Source organism: Cheilinus undulatus, linkage group 13 (assembly GCF_018320785.1).
Source record: "Cheilinus undulatus linkage group 13, ASM1832078v1, whole genome shotgun sequence".
Classification (NCBI taxonomy): Eukaryota; Metazoa; Chordata; class Actinopteri; order Labriformes; family Labridae; genus Cheilinus; species Cheilinus undulatus.
Genome location: NC_054877.1, coordinates 24,345,942 through 24,364,409, shown reverse-complemented (window position 1 = coordinate 24,364,409; position 18,468 = coordinate 24,345,942). Strand labels below are relative to the sequence as shown.

General features: G+C 37.9%; 1 protein-coding gene across 34 annotated transcripts in view; it reads right to left on the bottom strand.

Annotated features, from left to right (window-relative positions):
* Nucleotides 1-18,468, bottom strand: part of obscnb (obscurin, cytoskeletal calmodulin and titin-interacting RhoGEF b) — a 73,077-nt gene that overhangs the window by 49,105 nt on the left and 5,504 nt on the right. For 31 of the 34 annotated variants that reach the window (XM_041802887.1, XM_041802897.1, XM_041802904.1 and 28 more), the window contains exons 3-25: nt 14,849-15,118; nt 14,474-14,734; nt 13,551-13,856; nt 13,193-13,459; nt 12,693-12,796; nt 12,184-12,352; nt 11,466-11,741; nt 11,106-11,387; nt 9,915-10,190; nt 9,542-9,817; nt 7,241-7,534; nt 6,520-6,801; nt 6,066-6,341; nt 5,702-5,974; nt 5,345-5,611; nt 4,986-5,255; nt 4,623-4,889; nt 3,445-3,711; nt 3,208-3,320; nt 2,971-3,124; nt 2,710-2,871; nt 2,514-2,618; nt 1,441-1,707 (exon numbers count right to left, since the gene is read on the bottom strand). In XM_041802887.1, the coding sequence (XP_041658821.1) occupies nt 1,441-1,707; nt 2,514-2,618; nt 2,710-2,871; nt 2,971-3,124; nt 3,208-3,320; nt 3,445-3,711; nt 4,623-4,889; nt 4,986-5,255; nt 5,345-5,611; nt 5,702-5,974; nt 6,066-6,341; nt 6,520-6,801; nt 7,241-7,534; nt 9,542-9,817; nt 9,915-10,190; nt 11,106-11,387; nt 11,466-11,741; nt 12,184-12,352; nt 12,693-12,796; nt 13,193-13,459; nt 13,551-13,856; nt 14,474-14,734; nt 14,849-15,118 (5,484 nt within the window). The remainder of the gene's footprint in view (nt 1-1,440; nt 1,708-2,513; nt 2,619-2,709; nt 2,872-2,970; nt 3,125-3,207; nt 3,321-3,444; nt 3,712-4,622; nt 4,890-4,985; nt 5,256-5,344; nt 5,612-5,701; nt 5,975-6,065; nt 6,342-6,519; nt 6,802-7,240; nt 7,535-9,541; nt 9,818-9,914; nt 10,191-11,105; nt 11,388-11,465; nt 11,742-12,183; nt 12,353-12,692; nt 12,797-13,192; nt 13,460-13,550; nt 13,857-14,473; nt 14,735-14,848; nt 15,119-18,468) is intronic. The other 3 variants (XM_041802898.1, XM_041802899.1, XM_041802907.1) reach the window with 3 other exon arrangements.

Below are 18,468 nucleotides of genomic sequence, written 5' to 3'. Positions count from 1 at the left end.
AGGCTAATGTACTATTTGCATGGGACAAGTATTACCTGTTGACCTCTGATAATATATGAATTACCCCATTAAAAAAATTTACTGACATTTCTGAGGGAAAGCGTGAAGGTGCAGCACAACATCAGCAATGAAAAAACGTGAATTTCTATTTCTAAATTCCATAAAAAATGCAATGTAGTGCCAATCTTGGGTGACATTTTCTCCATGTATTCTACACAATACTGCCAACAACAGTGTCCAATAGACCAAGTGTTCTTTCGCTTTTTTACATTTTACAATTTGCAGCAAGCTGTCCATGGTCAAACAAGTAAGCATCTTTGCTCCCCCATTACACATCAAGACATCAGAACTGTATTTCAACTTTACTCTCATAATTTGGATGTTGTTCTCAACCCTTCGACTGTATTATTGTCATTTTGACTTTAATCTCAAAGTGTATAGCATTATTTACAGCCGGTTGTCAGTGTAACTTTCTGCATTTTTTTTTCTCTTTTTTACTTACAAGTCAAAAAGTTATATGGATAAATCTACAATGAGCTAATATTTTTCTTCTTTACTTTAGCTTTAGCATAAAGTATAGACTGTTCGGTTCATGAGCTATCGATACAACACAACCATTTATATAATCTGCATTCTTTTTTTACTCAAATATGAATTGTATTTAAAGTACTGAGGATTATTTCATGAGATACAGTTTAATGAAAAAAGTTAAGCTTAAATGCCTTCTGCTGCTGATAATACAGTATATATAATATTAGTAAAATTAATTTCAAAATTAGAGAACTGTTTTGATACAGACAAAAAGCATCACAGACATCATTAAGACAGTATTTTCAATGTGCATTAATAGCACACTGATTTCAGGTAAATCCAGTGCCACAATTGTTTTTATCTTTAAGCTTTAATATACCATTACAGGTGTTAGCATCTACTTTGGCTAACTCTCTGCTTTTTTCAAGTTACTTCAAAATAAAATAATTAGCTTCAGAGTTTGACTTGTTAAAGTCAGAAAAGCACACCAATCATTAATATAATAATGTCTCCTTTTCAATTGTATGTCAACACACACTGGCATCATGACAGTGAGAGAAACAACATTCCACAACAGTAAATACAAGCAGTCTGACTACGTTACTTCATTAAGTACCTCGGGCTTCTGTAAGATGGCTAAAAGTAAGACAAACTACTTTTCCTATGTTTTTCATTCGTGCAGTCACTTCAGGGGAAAACAAACATGTATACAGATCAATTGTTGATGTAGACAGACAGACATAAATAGATTTTTAGACAGATACCTCATTGACTGTGGATCTGATGGCTTATTTGTGTAAATTCTTTGAGTATTTAATCAATTTCTACAGTCACCATAATGAATGGCCTACAACTGCTGGACCTCACACTATGCTTGAACTCATCTTTAGTCTTCTTCCATGACGTTACCTTCAACAAGCAGTTTACAGGACGTCTTGTCATCAGTGGCATCGCAGGTATACAAGTCTTCATCCCCGGAATCCACATCGTTGATGGTGAGTTTCCGGTACACATCTTCACTCTTGATTTCGTACTTCTTGCCAGGTTTGATCTCCATCTTGTTCTTGTACCACTTCACCTTTGCACTGGCACGTGACACTTGGCATTCAAGATGACCACGATGCTTATACATCGCTATCTTATCCCTGAGTTTCTTCACAAACTTGACTGGCAGCTCTATAGTAACGATAACACTGAATCAATAATACTATCATGAATCATGTAATGCCAAGGCCTTGCTTAAGTACAGTTAAGAATGAACAATGCTTATGATTTAATAAGTTTATGGCCAAAGCAAATTGGGCAAAAATGCAGAAAAGGAAAAACTGCTTATGATGGCAGCATAAGTTACAGCACTTTAAGCGAAAGCTAAAGCAGATGGAAATATTCATGAAATGGCATGTTATTAAATAAAGTTACTGTTTTAAAGTTATTTCTTTTTAAATTATAAACAGCTGCACACTGTCAAAGAAAGAGGAAAATATGCGCATGTTGTTGCAATCACAGGCTGCTTATCATCAACTGACAGCAAAGAACTCTTACAGAATTGGTGCCTGTGGCAAAAATTTGTCTTTCTCCCGGATATTTTAAATGCTGTGCCCCTCTGTAACAATTAAAAACCTGGGCTTGTAGTGTTTCCTTTGCCATCAGGCCTCAATGAGGCACAACAATGCATATGCAAGTTGCAGCTGGATTTTCCCTCTCATCAAAAGTGTCAGAATAATGCATGTGTTTACTCTTTTAGCATAATATATCATCAAACTATAGTGTGACCTTCTACATTTTGCTAACAGAATGTTTATCATCTATCACTTAGAAGAAAGGAAAGCTTAAAATATTCAGCTGTATTCAGTCATTTGCATTTTTCTGGCAGCTTTTGTCACATTAAATAGAAAAATCCATTTGCAACTCTTACATTGTAGCACAAAGGTTAGTGAATGCATGCAACAATATACATACAGTAGAAGCTGTAATTTGTTTACCTTTCACTTTAAGTTTTGCAGTAGAAGAAGCCTTTTCAGCTGTGAATTTGACCTCACCGATATCTTCTGGGGTTACCGACTTAAACAGTAGTACATAGGTTCTGCCTGGAAATAGACACAACACAGGTTAATCCTTAAATACATAATATAATAGGTTGGTGAACTACACAGGTTTTGTTATTTCTTTAAGTTTTACCCTCTTGTCTCATCTTAATGTTGTCCCCAGCTTTGAGTTTGGCCCCTCCTTTGTACCACTGGCATTCCACTTCATCATGTGAGATTTCACAGACAAATGAAGCACTCTCCTTCTCCATCACCTCCACATCCTCCAGCTTCTTCATGATCTTAATATCTCTGGCTGCAGGGAAATTTTTAAAGATGTTTGTATGCAAATACTTTTGTTATACTTAACTCTAAATAACAATATACCATCAATTGTTGGGCTTCATGACATTACCATGAACAGTGAGTTTGGCAGAGGTATTATCAACAGCAGTGCGACAAATATAGTTGCCTGCATCTTCAGGGGTGCACTTGTTGATGACCAAAGAGCGCTTTCGGCCCAAAGTATGGATGCCAAGGTTTTTCCCTGGTTTGAGTTCCATGTCATTCTGTAAATTCAGCATGTTTTAAAATTGTTAAATTAAGTTTTTTCTTTTAGATCTTATTATCTTATTCTAAAATAATTTCTCACCTTGAACCATTTAACATCTGCATTTGTTCTTGATACTTCACATTCAAAAGTAACCTTTTCCTTTTCAGGAACACTGATGTCCATAATAGGGTTGGAAATCATAGCCGGAGGTTCTGGCAAGTGAACAAATACTGGTCAGAAAAGCACTTGACTGACTCTTGATTGGTTCTGTACATAAATAAATCCTATTTCTGCCCCAGTGTGGTGCCTAGTTAACAAACACAATGCAGTTCTTACCCGTAACAGCCAGTTTACAAGAGATATGCACTCCTTCTGCTTGGAAGACAATAGTTCCTGCATCCTCCCTCTTGAGGTTGGAAAATGTCAGGGCATGCTTCTTCCCAAGAGTTGTGATACGGCAGTTACCACCAGACTTTAACTTGACCCCATCCCTGGTCCAGGAGCCTTCAACATCAGGCAGATTTAGTTCTACCTCAAGCGTTACTGTTTCTGCTTCATGTGCCTTTGTGTCTGTTAGGCCCTTGACAACCTTGATCTTCTTCACTAGGAGAGGAGAGAGAAATATTTTAAACATGCAAGCTAGGATTTCTCATGTATAACTCAAAATCTAAATCCAAATGGTTCTGAAGAATGACAAACTCTGCACGGGGTTTATAAGTGTGCTAAAATGCTTTAATAGCCCTTTATGGGGCAAGGAACCAAATATGGTCACTTCGGTCAACTTCCTTCATGGTCTCCCCCTAACTCTCTGTGATACAGCAGAGCCAGGATGACTTTTCTTAGCCAATCATTGGAGATCAGTCAACATCACGGAAAGGGACATGACACCATACGACCAATCAGCAGTGTCCCAGTGTCTCAGACAAGTGGTATATAGAGTGAAATAAATGTTAATTTAGCCAGTTTTACAACAATGTAAGAGTTTTATTAAATTTAAACGTCAAATATTAGTTCTTATTTTTATTGTGAGCCTCCTCACTGCTTAAATTAACTTAGTTATTCAATTTTTGTGATTACTATATGTGTCCTGTTGAAATCATAATAGAAACTGGAGGTACCACCACAACTTATAGTTTTCTGAAGCCAGTCATGTCTTGTCTCTAAATCAAGTCAAAATCTAAAGGCAACCTCACTGTCTTGTGAATATGAATAACTTATATTTAAATAACTTTTTAACTTACAATTAAGATACTCATTAGATTCTATACATTTTTCCATTATTATAATCCTAATATGCATACACTTTGTGGATTTGTTTTATACCATAACCAGGAAAGGAGCCATATATGTTCACTTCATTGACATTGATTTGCACTATAATAATAAAAGTGACAATAGTAAAAAAATGTCCTGGGATGTCCATCAATAATATTCCAGGGCTTAAATTTTGAATTTCCAAGTATTTCAATGAGTACCCTATAAAGGGTTACATAATCAAATAGTGGATTTCTTACTTTCAATGCTGAGTTTGGCCTGGGTTTTGTCATCCAGGGTTTCGCAGGAGTAGATGCCTCGGTCAGCATGAGTCACACTCTTAAAGACCAGAGCCTGCTTAGCGCCATTCACACGAATCTCCATGTTTCCTGAAGGTTGCACCACTACGCTGTTCTTCATCCACTTCACCTCATTTGATGGCTTACTGAGCTCCACCTCCAGTTTGACTTCACTTTGCTCCTCAACTGTCAGGTTTTCTAGCTTCTTCTTAAAGGTCACAGGCTCATCTAATTTGGGCACAAGGAAATGCTCAAGTTAATGAGGAGATTACATTTTTCAACAAAATTCAAATAAAGGGATGATTAAGGGATACAAATTCTTACGCTGCACTTGTAAGGTAGCTTGGCAGCTTTTGCCTTCTGCGTCGATGCTGATCTCTCCAGCATCTTTTTGGGTAACAGAGGTGATGGTGAGTGAGTGACTGCCACCGCCTTGCTCAATTTTATACTTTGGCCCTGCAATGATAGGTAAACTGTTGTGGAACCATTTAACAATGGCATCAGCAGGGTTGACTGTGCACTTGAAGATGGCATCTTTTCCCTCTGTTGCAGCCACATTGTTCAGCTTAGTGGTCAGCCTCACTAGCCTGGGTGCTGAAAGAAAAAGAAGCAATATCAAATAAAGTAAACCAATCTAACACAGAGGGTTTCTATGATTTCTTTACTTTCATCATGTAATTAACCTTTTGAGGTGATTTTAGCAGAGGTTTTGTCATTTCTGCATTCACAGCTGTATTCTCCTTCATCTTCTTTAGTCATGCCAGTCACAGTGAGAATCCGCTTAGCCCCATCTGTCCTGATACTGTGTCTGCCTCCAGGTTTAATCTCACGACCGCTGCACCGCCAGACAACATCCCCTGAGGCTTGGTTTAGTTCACACACCAGGCTGAGTGTACCGCCCAACTCTACTGCAGCAGGTTTTAAAGGGACGACAACCTTCAAAGCTGAATCTGAAGAAAAAATATTTATATGGTAGATTAAAACATCTGAGGAACAAGGCATTTAGGCCACAAAGTGTTGGAATCATTTTTATTGCTTGCCTTTAACTTGAACTTTAAACTCCAGTTTGTCTTCAGCGGTTTGACAGGAGTACAATCCACTGTCTTTGGATTCAGAGGATTTCACTATCAGAGTACGACAAAGGCCATCTTTCTTCATTTCATACTTGCTTCCCTCTTTGAGCTCCACACCGTCTCTAAACCACTTTACACTTCCACTCTCTGAGGTCAGCTCAGTGGTCAAAACAATGTTTTCACTTGCTTGTACGACGCATGTGTCTTTGACATGTTTCTTCTGGAATTTGACAGCTGTATCTAAGATAAATTAAGATTTCTTTTAATATTTTATAGAGATAATCACAATCTAAGTAGATGAAATTATATCAAAAATATGCTTTTGCTTTACCGGTCATCTGCAGCTTGAATCCAAGCTTCTCTGACCCAGCCTCACATGTGTACTCTCCAGCGTCTTTTTTCTCCATTTTTTCAATGACCAGTTCACGAGTCTTGCCCTTTGACTCCATGTGGACCGCTTTGCTAGAAGTGAGCAGCTTGCCATCCTTGTACCACTTCACTTCTGTCTTGGTATCAGCAACCTCACAGCTGAGAGTTGCTTTCTGGGAGAGAGTGGCTTTCACCTCCTTCTGGACAGACTCCTTGTTAGAAAAGCCTGCTGGAGTTTCTGCAGAGGAAATGAAAATTTTTATTAAAAATAATAAAAACATATCAATAAAAAAGGAAAAAGCACAACCAAAACCATGATTAGCCATTATCAAAAGACTAAACGCTCCATTGAAATCACAGATAACCCCCAGGAAAAAACACACATGATCCTTTTTACGCTGGCACCGGCCTCCTACCTGCCACCTGTATCTTAAAAGCTGATGTCTCAGTCCCAGCCTCACAGACGTATTGTCCCGCATCCTTCTTCTCCACACTTTCAATCACCAGTTGTCGATTCTTGCCTTTAGACTCTGCATGGATAGCCTTACTGGTAGTGAGCAGCTTGCCATCCTTAAACCATTTCACCTCTGATTTAGAATCAGATACCTCCCAACTCAGAGTTGCTTTTTGGGAGAGAGTGGCTTTCACCTCCATTTGTACTGTTTCCTTTTTAGAGACAGCTGACTTAGCTTGGCCTTCTGCAAAAATGATCATGGAGAATATCCCAGCATCACCTTCCGTTATCCTCTTACTACTAGTATACACATGAAAAACTCATGTTTTGATAGGACAAAAGCCAGGTAAAAAAAAGAGTATAATCAACAGCATCAAAATATCTGAAGTGATCAAACACATTTGTATTGCAAATGCACAGCCAGAAAAATCTAACTGTGTTGAGTAGCCACATGTGCAAACTGCAACTTAAAAACTGCACAATTAACAAAGCAATTATCTGTGAAACCAAAATTTTTAGATTCCCAATATATCCTGTTACCATAAGTCAGCAAAACCAAGAACAAAATTCTTCCAATGAAGCTGCTGTACTTTACACTATCCATAACATACAGTCAAGCAGATAGACATCTGAACTTCAACAAAATAAGCACAAAAAGCAGTCTTCAATTTTATTCCTCATACCTGTCACCTGTACTTTAATTGCCAATTTTTCCAATCCAACTTCACAGATGTATTCTCCAGCATCTTTCTTCTCCACACTGTCAATCACCAGCTGGCGTATCTTCCCCTTTGATTCCATGTGAATTGTCCTGCTGGGACTCAACAGTTTGCCATCCTTGTACCATTTCACATTTGTCTTGCTATCAGCTACCTCACAGCTCATCATGGCTCTCTGTGAGAGAGTTGCTGTCACCTCCTTCTGGACAGACTCTTTGTTGAGGAATGATGATTTAGCCTGGACTTCAGTAGAGGGGGCTGTAAAGAATTGTAGTGAAGGCATAGCAATTACCCAAACATAAAAGGGCTCCATAGTACAAACAACGTGTAGGACAAATACAATCAAAGCTCAGAAAAGCACTGCACAGAGAAACAAGCTACATAAAAGCAAGTCCAACAGAGGGGTACACAGCATCACTCTTTGCAGCCACAATGAGAGTCACTCCACACTTACGACAGTAATTCTGTAATAAAAAAAGCTGACCAAACTCTGACCAGTAATGGACAACAACCAAAAGATGACAAAAAACCTGCCTCGGCAAACAAATGCAACAAGAATTCAATGAATGACGCCCAGAAGTCCACATAAAACAAGGAACAAACCCAGTTTCAGTTAACATCTCATAGCATCCTAAAGAATCGCAACCAGTGCAGCACCAGAGACATGTGAGCAAAGCATGTAAAGTATTTATACCCAAAGCAAACAATAACTCAGCCGACGTTTATGGTAACATTACATTCACAAAAGATCACACAGACAAGGGGAAAACACAAAGTATCCACAAGTTTCACACAACTACTTTTTTGTTTGTTTGCAAAAGTAATTAAATATAAGCTCTAACTCAAATGCTTCAAGGGTTTATAATGTATTAAGTATGGCCTTAAAATGATAGTAAATGTGAGATAAGCTTATCTATCAACAAGTAACACCAATCGGGAGAGTAGTCTGCGAGCGGGATACCACACATTTCTGGTGACCATTTCTAAAATCTGTCCATCTTAGATATAGTATAATTCAGAAAGGAAGTGCAGCAACTTCTGTCAAGTTTAAGATTATTTTTCTAACTTCATCTTTATTCATAAACAAAGTCTTACGTACAGACCCCTTGTAGAAGCAGTTACACCAACAGTCGCTTGATTTAGCTTCATTAGCTTCAGCTAAAGCCAACATAGCTACAATGACTATGTAAATAGCATTATTACATTAGCCAGGATAAATAAGTTAGCTTTAACAATGTAAGATTTAGCGAGCGTAGCTAAAGCTACTGTAGCTACATAGATTACGCATCTAAATAGTTTACATAGTTCCTTTGTAAGTTTAGCTTTAGCTATGTTAGCTGCGTGGCTCTGTTAGATATGCAGCTCCATTACCTCTGTAGCTCATTTAGCTACATTGCTCAGTTATCTACAGCTAAGGTAGTTTTAGCAGCAATAGTTAGCAAACGCTAGCTATGTGGCTCCTTCATCTACATATGAATACTAACAGGGCTACTTAAGCTACTGAGTTAGAATGTTTTCATGTAGGACAAGGTTTTTCCAGTAAGCAGGATGTTTACTTGGATTTATTAAATATTTTGTAATTAGGTTTTTTTACGTCAGGTTTTGACTTTTAACTTTTGGTATCCTAATCCTTACCTTAACCCTTGCCTTAACCCTAAACAGATGTTAAATCTGATTTTGTTTCTAATGTTTTAGTGTGTATTTCAGTTGTACGATATACAGTATTCCAGGTAAATGGTCTGTGGCCAGACTGTCGTGTGGCAATAGGTAGTTGTGGAGGCAGCAAATCGAGTTTCAGTTTAGATTACAATTTTGCCTTTTCATGAAACAAAACAATTAAAACTAAACCACAGTGCCAGATGCAGTGTTGCACTGGTTTCGTGGGGTTTTTTAATCTTTTTAATATGCATCTACAGATATTTCTATTTTTTATGGTTTTATTTTCATGCTTTTCTTGTTGTTAAAAGTGTTCAGAATGTTAACTTGTTAAGAGTGTTTAAGATCATTAAACCAATGTGATACAGATGTGATACAACCTTCATCTAATCACCACAAGATATGTTTTTTAAAGGTTCTGCCTTTCTCAAACAGAGATTTTTGTATTTTTTCAGATTGATTTGAAATATATCCTATGCAATGGATGTACAGTAATTCTCATTATCGATTAAGACAATCATAACCTAGTTTTCTGCTATGGTCAAGCAGGCCTAATAGGTAGGACCTGATCTTGCATGGGCTGTTGTCAAACATCTTTTATTTACTTACCTTCAACATGTATTTTAAAAGCCAGCTTCTCAGTCCCCGCCTCACAGATGTATTCTCCAGCATCCTTCTTTTCCACACTGTCGATCACCAGCTGGCGACTCTTGCCTTTTGACTCAGTATGAATGGTCTTACTGGAAGTAAGTAGCTTGCCATCCTTGTACCATTTCACTTCTGTCTTGGTATCAGCAACCTCACAGCTGAGAGTGGCTTTCTGGGAGAGAGTGGTTTTCACCTCCTTCTTGATTGATTCCTTGTTGTAGAAAGCTGACTGGGCCTCTGATAGAAAAGGTTATACAGGAGAAAATATTACATGCAATTTATTAAGAAGAACTCATTAACAAGAATCAATTTTTTTCCCTTCTCTCTCTCTTACCTGTCACATTCATCCTGAAAGCCAGCCTCTCCGTCCCGGCCTCACAGATGTATTCCCCAGCATCTTTTTTCTCTACGTTGTCGATCACCAGCTGGCGACTCTTGCCTTTCGTCTCAGTATGAATGGTCTTACTTGTAGAGACCATTTTGCCATCCTTGTACCATTTCACTTCTGTCTTGGTATCAGCAACCTCACAGCTGAGAGTTGCTTTCTGGGAGAGAGTGGCCTTCACCTCCTTCTGGACCGACTCGCTGTTATAGAAAGCTGACTGGGCCTCTGTGAGAAACATTCATGAGAGATACAGTGTTGTGATCAGCACTGTTAATAGACAAGAATCACTGAAAGATATTGAGACATCTAGCTTAGAAAGTCTTGGGCATATTTACTCTTTCAGGGAAGACCATCTTTAAACCTTGCTTTGGACATTTGAAATGGCATAGAGAACTACATGTTGGACCTATAAAGATAAGCCAGATGGCCAAATGAGTAACAACTAAACTTCTGTAGACCTAAAGAGATGGTACAATGAATTTGTACTAAATTACCCAGTGGGAAGCAGCACTGGTCATTGTGCATTGGGTAGGTGTTGAACAAAAATAGCTTAATTATATCCTCTTATAAAGAGCATACTAAACAGAAATGTTCACCAGGAAGGTTTTGGTAGTGTACCAGTTTTACCTATCACTCATTGTCACATTGTTTGCTGGAATAGTTTTTAACAATGTGAATATTTATATGGTACATTTTGTTCATGCTATTTACAACAACATCCCAATGTGTAAAAAAAGCGGCCTTTAAAAAAAGTCTTGAGGCAGTCTTTCAATGTGAATTTAGACTGTGCCAAAGAAATAACAACAGCTGAAGAGTTATAATTACTCATTAGTAGAAAATTCAGGATTAGGCAACTGGCCAAAGTACTGGAGTTCGTCTGCATTGTTGTCTTCACGTGTGGCATTCAGCAAGTCCATAATAACAAGTAAAAGGTGCAGCTGTTCAGGTTTTTTCAAACAGCTCAGACAATATAGATGCAAAAATAACTGATTATTGTGTTATTTACTTGTGGATATAACATAGTTCTCATGATTTATCTACATTTCATGAGCCCTCTCAAGTCGTTATTTGCAAACTATAAACCGACAGTCAAAATTAGTTTCAGCTGTGTAAATCTCTAATTAAGCTCATTAATCCTACCTGACACAATTATTTTGAAGACCAGCTTGTCCCCTCCAGCTTCACATGTATACTCTCCAGCATCGCTCTTCTCCACCTTCTCAATCACCAGCTGACGAGTATTGCCTTTTACTTCCGAGTATATCATCCTGCTGGATATCAGCTGCTTGCCATCTTTATACCATTTCACCTCTGTCTTACTGTCTGAAACATTGCAGCTCAAAGTTGCTCTCTGGGAGAGAGATGCTTTCAATTCCTTCTGGACTGACTCCTTGTTGGAGAAGGCAGCTACAGCTTGAGTTTCTGAAGAAAAAAAGAATGGGGTAATAAATTCAAGTATGTGCTACACAGGTAATAAAAAAAAGTATGAGTGAGTCCTACCTTTTATCTTGACCTGGAATGTGACTTTGTCTGTTGCTGTCTCACAGGAGTAATGTCCCTCGTCACTCTTCTTTGCTTTCTTGATGATGAGCTTCCTTTGAGTCCCTTTGGAGACAATGCTGGTTCTTTGGTCCTCAGTGATCTCCACCTGATCTTTTTTCCACGTAACAGCAGCAGTGGCTGGAGAGACTTCACAGCTCAGCTCCAGATCTCCTTTAAGGGAAGAAGTCAATCCCATGGGACCTCTGGCTTTGTTCAGAAACTTGGCAGGTTCATCTTAGGAGAAAAATAAATTGAAATGAAATCATGCCTTTTTGTTAATTATCATTCAATATTTTTTTGTATGTTTTATGAAACAAATACATTCCTCTAATATTATTTGGGCATTACAATAGTACATGGGAAAATTGTGACATTGACTATAACACCTTTAGGGATGTGTGTATTTAGTTTTGGTGTCACCGCAGCTCGTGTGTTGAATGAGCATGAGTTGGAATTGGAGAGTAAGACTGGGTCTGACAAAATGATGACGGATAGCTCTTTCCTCTGACTGATGGCTGGCATTTAAATGCACATGCAAGCAGCTATCAGAGCGTGTCACATATCAAATGCTCTGGGTTAAATTGTCTGTATTACATGTGCCTGGGGCAGTACTTCTTCCACTCACCAAGCCAAACAAATAGCCCTGAAAGAAGTTGAGCTGTACAGCTGTGCATACCTTTAAGAGCGAGTTGGAGGGACACTCTGTCATCAGCTAAAACACACTCATAGATGCCCACATCTTCTTCTGTAACATTATGCACCACCAGAGTCCTCCTACGATCAGTGATCAGGTATTCATACTTCTTTCCCATTTTCACCTCTCGTCCATTCCTCATCCATACCACCTAAAGAAACAAACATAGAACAGATGGACAATACAGAACAAAGCGAGAGGTTTAATAGCACTTGAATAGTTGAAAGGTACAACTGCTTTTATGCTCCATCATTGCTAAGCAGGATCATTTTTGATTACAAGAACTCAACAAAACAGCCAAATGTGATTACTAATCTGGGGAATAGTTACAAGAATTGGAAAATTTTAAAAAGCACTGGTGGTGTTAATGTCAAAAACACAGATTTTTAGAGGTTATAAATCATCCATCCTTGCATACTAGTCATATCAAAGGCACAATAATGTTAAATGTGGCAGGTTAGAGTATTGCAAGATAATGTTGGTTCACAAACCTGTGTATCATAATCCGACACCTCAGCAGTCATGTGAGCAGTTTCTTGGGCACTGCATGTTACCAGGTTTTGATCTGACTTGTTCATGAACCTAACAGGAGGAGCTACAAAACAGTTGTTAGGTAAGAAGGCAGTAATTTTCTTCTCCAAAATGAATCAACACCAAAAGACTTGAATAAAAAACAAGTCCAAATCATATCCACAACACTGAAGGCAGAAAGCAATTGTACTCAAATATATTGCAGTCAAACAACTCATGGTGAATTGATTAAAATGTTTACTGAAGTAAACATAGTTTGTGTTTGGCATCATGGTGCCAACCTCATCACCCTTGACAGATTTATTTTACATGAAGAATTGGAGGGGTGATGAGTTAGTATCGTTAACCCCTAGCTGGAGACTATAGTTGGATGTTGCCTGAACTTGATTTAGCCCTGAGTTGCTACATCTGTGATTCAAAGCATTTTGTGAGTTGGTTTTTACTCTTTTTGAGCACATACCTTTAACAGAGATGACACAACTGCTTTGTGAACCTCCACCAACAAACTTGACCTCAGCTCCATTCATCTCCATCGTCACAACACGGATGACCAAAGTGTGTGTGTTCTTCGATCTGGTAATGAGGTAGTCAGCGCCACTTCGCAGGAGGCGGCCATTTATTGACCAGAATCCAGAGCAAACAGCAGACAACTCCACAGAGATGGAGAACTCTTCTCCAGTGAATGCTGTGCTGTTCATCAAGCCTTTCCTTATTTCAGCACTGGGTTCTGAGGAGAACCAGAAAACATGAGAAAGGAGTACTCGAATTCAACAGCAGCATCAAAAAACTAAACAATGTCACATAAATATTTGTCTTACCTAGGTAGAAGCTTCCAGGCACCTCCAGGTACGGACTCTGGCCAAAGTCATTCATGGCAGAGATGCGGAATTGGTAGCTGGCTTCTTCGCTAAAGTTGCTGATGGTGATCTCTGTTGAGACAAAGCGCTCTCCAGTAGTGCACCTCTGCCATGTCTGAGTGCCAACCTTCCTCCTCTCCACAATGTAGCCCTTGATAGGGACGGGGCGGTCACTGTCAGGAGGAGACCACTGAAGGGTGATAGATGAGTCAGTCTTGTTCTGCACCACTGCATCAACTGGGGGATCAGGAGGATGCTTTCTCGCAGCTTGAACGGAAAGAGTAATAATCATGTTATTCATTATCAGATGCATACTGTGTGACTGCAGTAGATCAAATTGATTATGATAAATTAACTTAAGTTTTACCTTTAAAACTAACTAGGGTTCATCTTATAGTTAAGAAAACATAATAAAAAATCTTTCTGTGATGCTGTATGAAGTAAGAGCAATTCACAGACATAAAAATAGACCAGTTAAACTATAAAATAAGACCACTTGTTTTCTAAACAATTAAAGGAAATTTTTGTCTTGTAAAGACCATTCATCACAAATGTCAGCTACAACTGTCATCGTTGTTTTGACATTCAAGTACCTTTTTCTGATTTTTCTTAACTTTGAAAAAAACTGCTTTTGTCAAATACAAATAAAACTAGTCCTCTATGGGTTATTTCAGAGTAAGGTCTGTTCTATTTGGTATTTTGTCAATCCATCCCATTTTCTTTAGCTAACTTTAATTTCACATATGCAGCTTTTTAAACAAGAAAAGAATAAGTCTACAAATTTCAGTCAAAATTTTTACAGTTTTAAATCCCTTTAACCACCCGCTATTATCACCAAATTCTCAGCCACCCCAACAATCACTTAATTTGAATTTCATCCTCACCAGTGACAGAGAATCGAGTGGAAGTCTTGCAGTCTCCAGCCACAAAGGCCACTTCTCCGGAGTCATCTGCCTGGCAATCTCTTATTGTGAGAGTGTACTGTCTGAGCACGCAGGCAATGGAAATACGGGAATCCTCCCTTAGCTTCTCGCCATTCCGGGTCCAGTAGGCATCTTTGCAGGGATGCTCAAGTTCAACACAGAAGATGACAGTGTCACTGACGGGAACCACTGTTCTTCGTGGAAGCTTCTTAGTGATATTACCTGGCATAATGAGAACAAGTGTACTTTAAATAAAAAAATCTAAACAAATACTCTTAAATATGATATTGCAACACAAGCCAAGTAATGCTTGCAGGAACAACATGTTGGTCATACCCAAAACAGTGAGCTCAGCCACAGTGCGACTGCCCTCCTTCATCTCACAGATATAAACACCGTCATCATTTGTAGTGACGTTGTGTATGGTGAGACGACGCAGAGTGCCTTCCTGCTCCATGTTATATTTCATGCTCTGCTCCAACCTCGTTTCCTCCATGAACCAGTTGGCCTGGGTGGAACTTAAAGGCACTTCACACATCATTGTAGCTGAAGCTTTCTCTTGTACTTCCACATCTTGTAGCTTCCTCCTGAATGGAACCTTGGGCTCTGACATAATGGAAAAGGGCAAAATATTAAGATAATAAAATATTGTGAGAGATTTCCCATATAGTAGTCAGTCTATCAACTACAAATTGCAGTACTTACTTTGTTTACCATCAAGCATTAATTTCAAAATTGCATCATCAATTACCCAGTGTTCTGAGTTCATTCAAATACAGCAGCCTTTCTGTTAGTACACTGAGGTAACTTCAAAGAAATGTAAAGCTGGGCTATTGCAACTGTCAGTCTGTTGCTCAAATATGGCATTATTCTTTTTACAAAGTGACTACACATTCTTTGAATCAAATATCCACCACTGTTAATTTTTGTCAACTACAACTATGACTAAAAATGTTCGTCAACAGCCTTTTTTCCATGACAAAAACAAAAATAGATCTGTAATGACTAATACTGACAAAAAAGTAAGTTTCGTTTTTGTCAAGACGACTAAAACTAGACTAAAATGTAATGTTGTTTTCATCAGACATTCGAAATCCATGATATTTCTCAACTGTGGGTAAATCTGTCAAAAAACAATGCATCTATAGCTATTTTGCCTCTCAGCTGTAGAAAGAAGGGACCCCAGGTTTGGCAGAGTGCATAGAATACTCTACCATGATTTGGTACCAGTTTAAGACAATTGAAAAAAAGGTTGGATTAAAAGTAAAGACTAAAATATGAGGACTTTTTATGGACTAAAACTACACTAAAATGTTTTTGGGTTTTCTTCGACTAAAACTAGACTAAAAATAAAAAGGGTAGGAATGACTAAAATGTGACTAAAACTAAAAGACATTTCATCTAAAGTCTAAGACTGAGACTAAAATTATAAATAGCTGCAAAAATTATCACTGATGTCCACTATTAACCAAGGGAAATACAAGACCTTTAATGTCCACAGAGAAATTTGTTAATGATGTCATGTATTACGAATAAACAAAAATTAACCCATAAACTTTTGATATGCTTTAGAGGTAAAGCTTGTAACCTTTTGAATACAATCAGATAAATTATAACATGCCCTCCAGTGGATTATCAATTGCCAGAAATGCCTAATGCATCAAATATGACACAAAAAAAATGTGTGAAATTTCATGTAAGTCTTTCTTTTTTTTTTTTTTTGGATTTCAGTGGGTTAAATAAACATCTCAGTTCCAAAAAAAATAGAATTTTCTGGCGATTATTTGAGTTATCAGGCTTTAAGGGGTTAAGTTAATGAGCTAAAATATACTAAATACAATGGGCTCAAACCATGCTGCTGAAAATTGTTGATGTCTTCATGATTTTAATATAAAATTGAAGTCACAATGTGTTTACTACACCAATTGTTTCAATGGAGACTGCAGACAGCAAACTGCTTCTCTGCATAAGTGACAGTTATAGTCTCATCCTGTATCTGTATCCATACTTTGAATCTGAGCCAACAGTTTTAACTTTAGGAATGAAGTGCATGCTCTGCTGCAAAGTCACAGCCTATAAAATCTACAAGTGCTGAAAGATGTAGAATTCCATTATGAGTTATGGGTAACACCACCTGGTTGAGAAACTCACTGAAAGAACATAAAGTTTCAAATTTCCTTTACAACATCTTTAGCATTAACTTCATTATATTTCCCACAGGACCAGAGGTCTGTTTACAGATTGGCAGTCAAATATATTTACTAGGTTACTTGCTTACTTGATATAGTTTGGCTCCTAAAGTGAACCTTGGCTTCTAATTTAGTCCTAGGCTTTGATAAGTTACATGTCTAGAATGTACCTTGCTGCCCTTTCTGCCAAAACACCACTTTTCATCTCTGAGTGCCGTGTAATAACCCTTAGATTATAAGCGAACTAAGAAGGTTAGTTGAGGTTAGTTTAAACTAAGACCTTAACAGTTTTTCTGATATTTGTTGCTGTACAAGTACATCAGAGCTGCTGTGACTGTGTGCTTCAGTGGATGTTATCACAATCTCCTCTATTCCGTAGTCTGTTTAATCACTGTAAAACTGACACTTAGTTACACAACAGTAAAAGGTCAACCAAACTACCACCCAACAGCAACTCTGGCAGCACCAGTTTTCAAGCAAAACCTGGTACCTCCATAGTTCAGCCCTCATTATAGGACCAAATGAAGTGTAACAACAAAAATAAATCATGAATGCTTCAGTTTCCTCCCAAGAGAAGTCACAGTAGCCAAAGTGCAAATGTGCTCCAGTAGGTGAGGCACCATCTTAGCAACTGTGAACTTCTCATCACCAGCAGAAAATAGATGCAACACAACACCCTCCAGCAGAGGGTGAGCCAAATTCAACCTTGTTGTGAACAGCCGCATGCATTTTGATAGTGTTAAATGAGGCTTTGGTTAAGTGATTTGGATAACACTTGCAGAAATGCAGCCAGCAAGATTAAGAGTGTGTTACCATCTTTTTCCTATGAGCGATGACATGTTCCTTTAAAGTTAGGCACTGATTTATCTCAAGACAGTTACTCAAACAACATAGCTATTCATATCTTACTGGTGTTCTAATATTCAGTACAGCACAAACTGTATATTAATGATACATGCATAACAGTCCAGCAAAATTTCTGTTTTCCAGTCTGAGTAGTGCTTATTAAAAAAGCTTCAGTGTCTAGCCAGCTGTTACAGCGAAGTAATACTAAGCCTTCAAAATATATACACCATGAAGATTTATGTCTTCAGAGGGTACTGGTTTGAGGTCTCTGCACTGGCTGTTGCAGACATTATAGAGAACTTCTAAAAATTAAGAAATAGAATAACAGAGCTGGGCACAAATACTTAACTCGATTAATTGCTAATCATCAGCTTTAGTTGTTTTTTGATTTAGGTTTACTGTGGACCAAGGTTATAATAGCTTTGGATTTTTCGATAGTTTTTATTTTTATTTCGTTTTCACTTTCTGTGTTCGATTTCAGTTTAGTTTTTATTAGTTTTTACTGCTGGTTTGTTAGTTTAGTGTAGTTTCAATTTCCCAAAAAATGCTTCGTTTTAGTTTAGTTTTTATTAGTTTTAGTGTTAGTGTTAGTTTTTTTATAGCTAGATGTAGGGGCTAAATGAGTGTCATACATTTTTAAACCCATACTCAAACAGGCTTCTCTTCATTTATCATTTTATTTACGTAATGATGATGTTTGAATACAACTCCAGACATAAAACTACCACTTTGTGAAGTCTTAACCAATCAGATCAGGCAATTTTACTCTCCCCCAGACTCTGGTGTAGGCCCCAGTCAGTCTGATTGTGTCAAAGACTAAAACTAAGTTTATTTTGTCTCAGTTTTTATTTTATTTTAGTTATGTAGTTTTGTACACGCACGAAACAGTTTTAGTTAGTTTTCGTTTTTTTCAGTTAACTA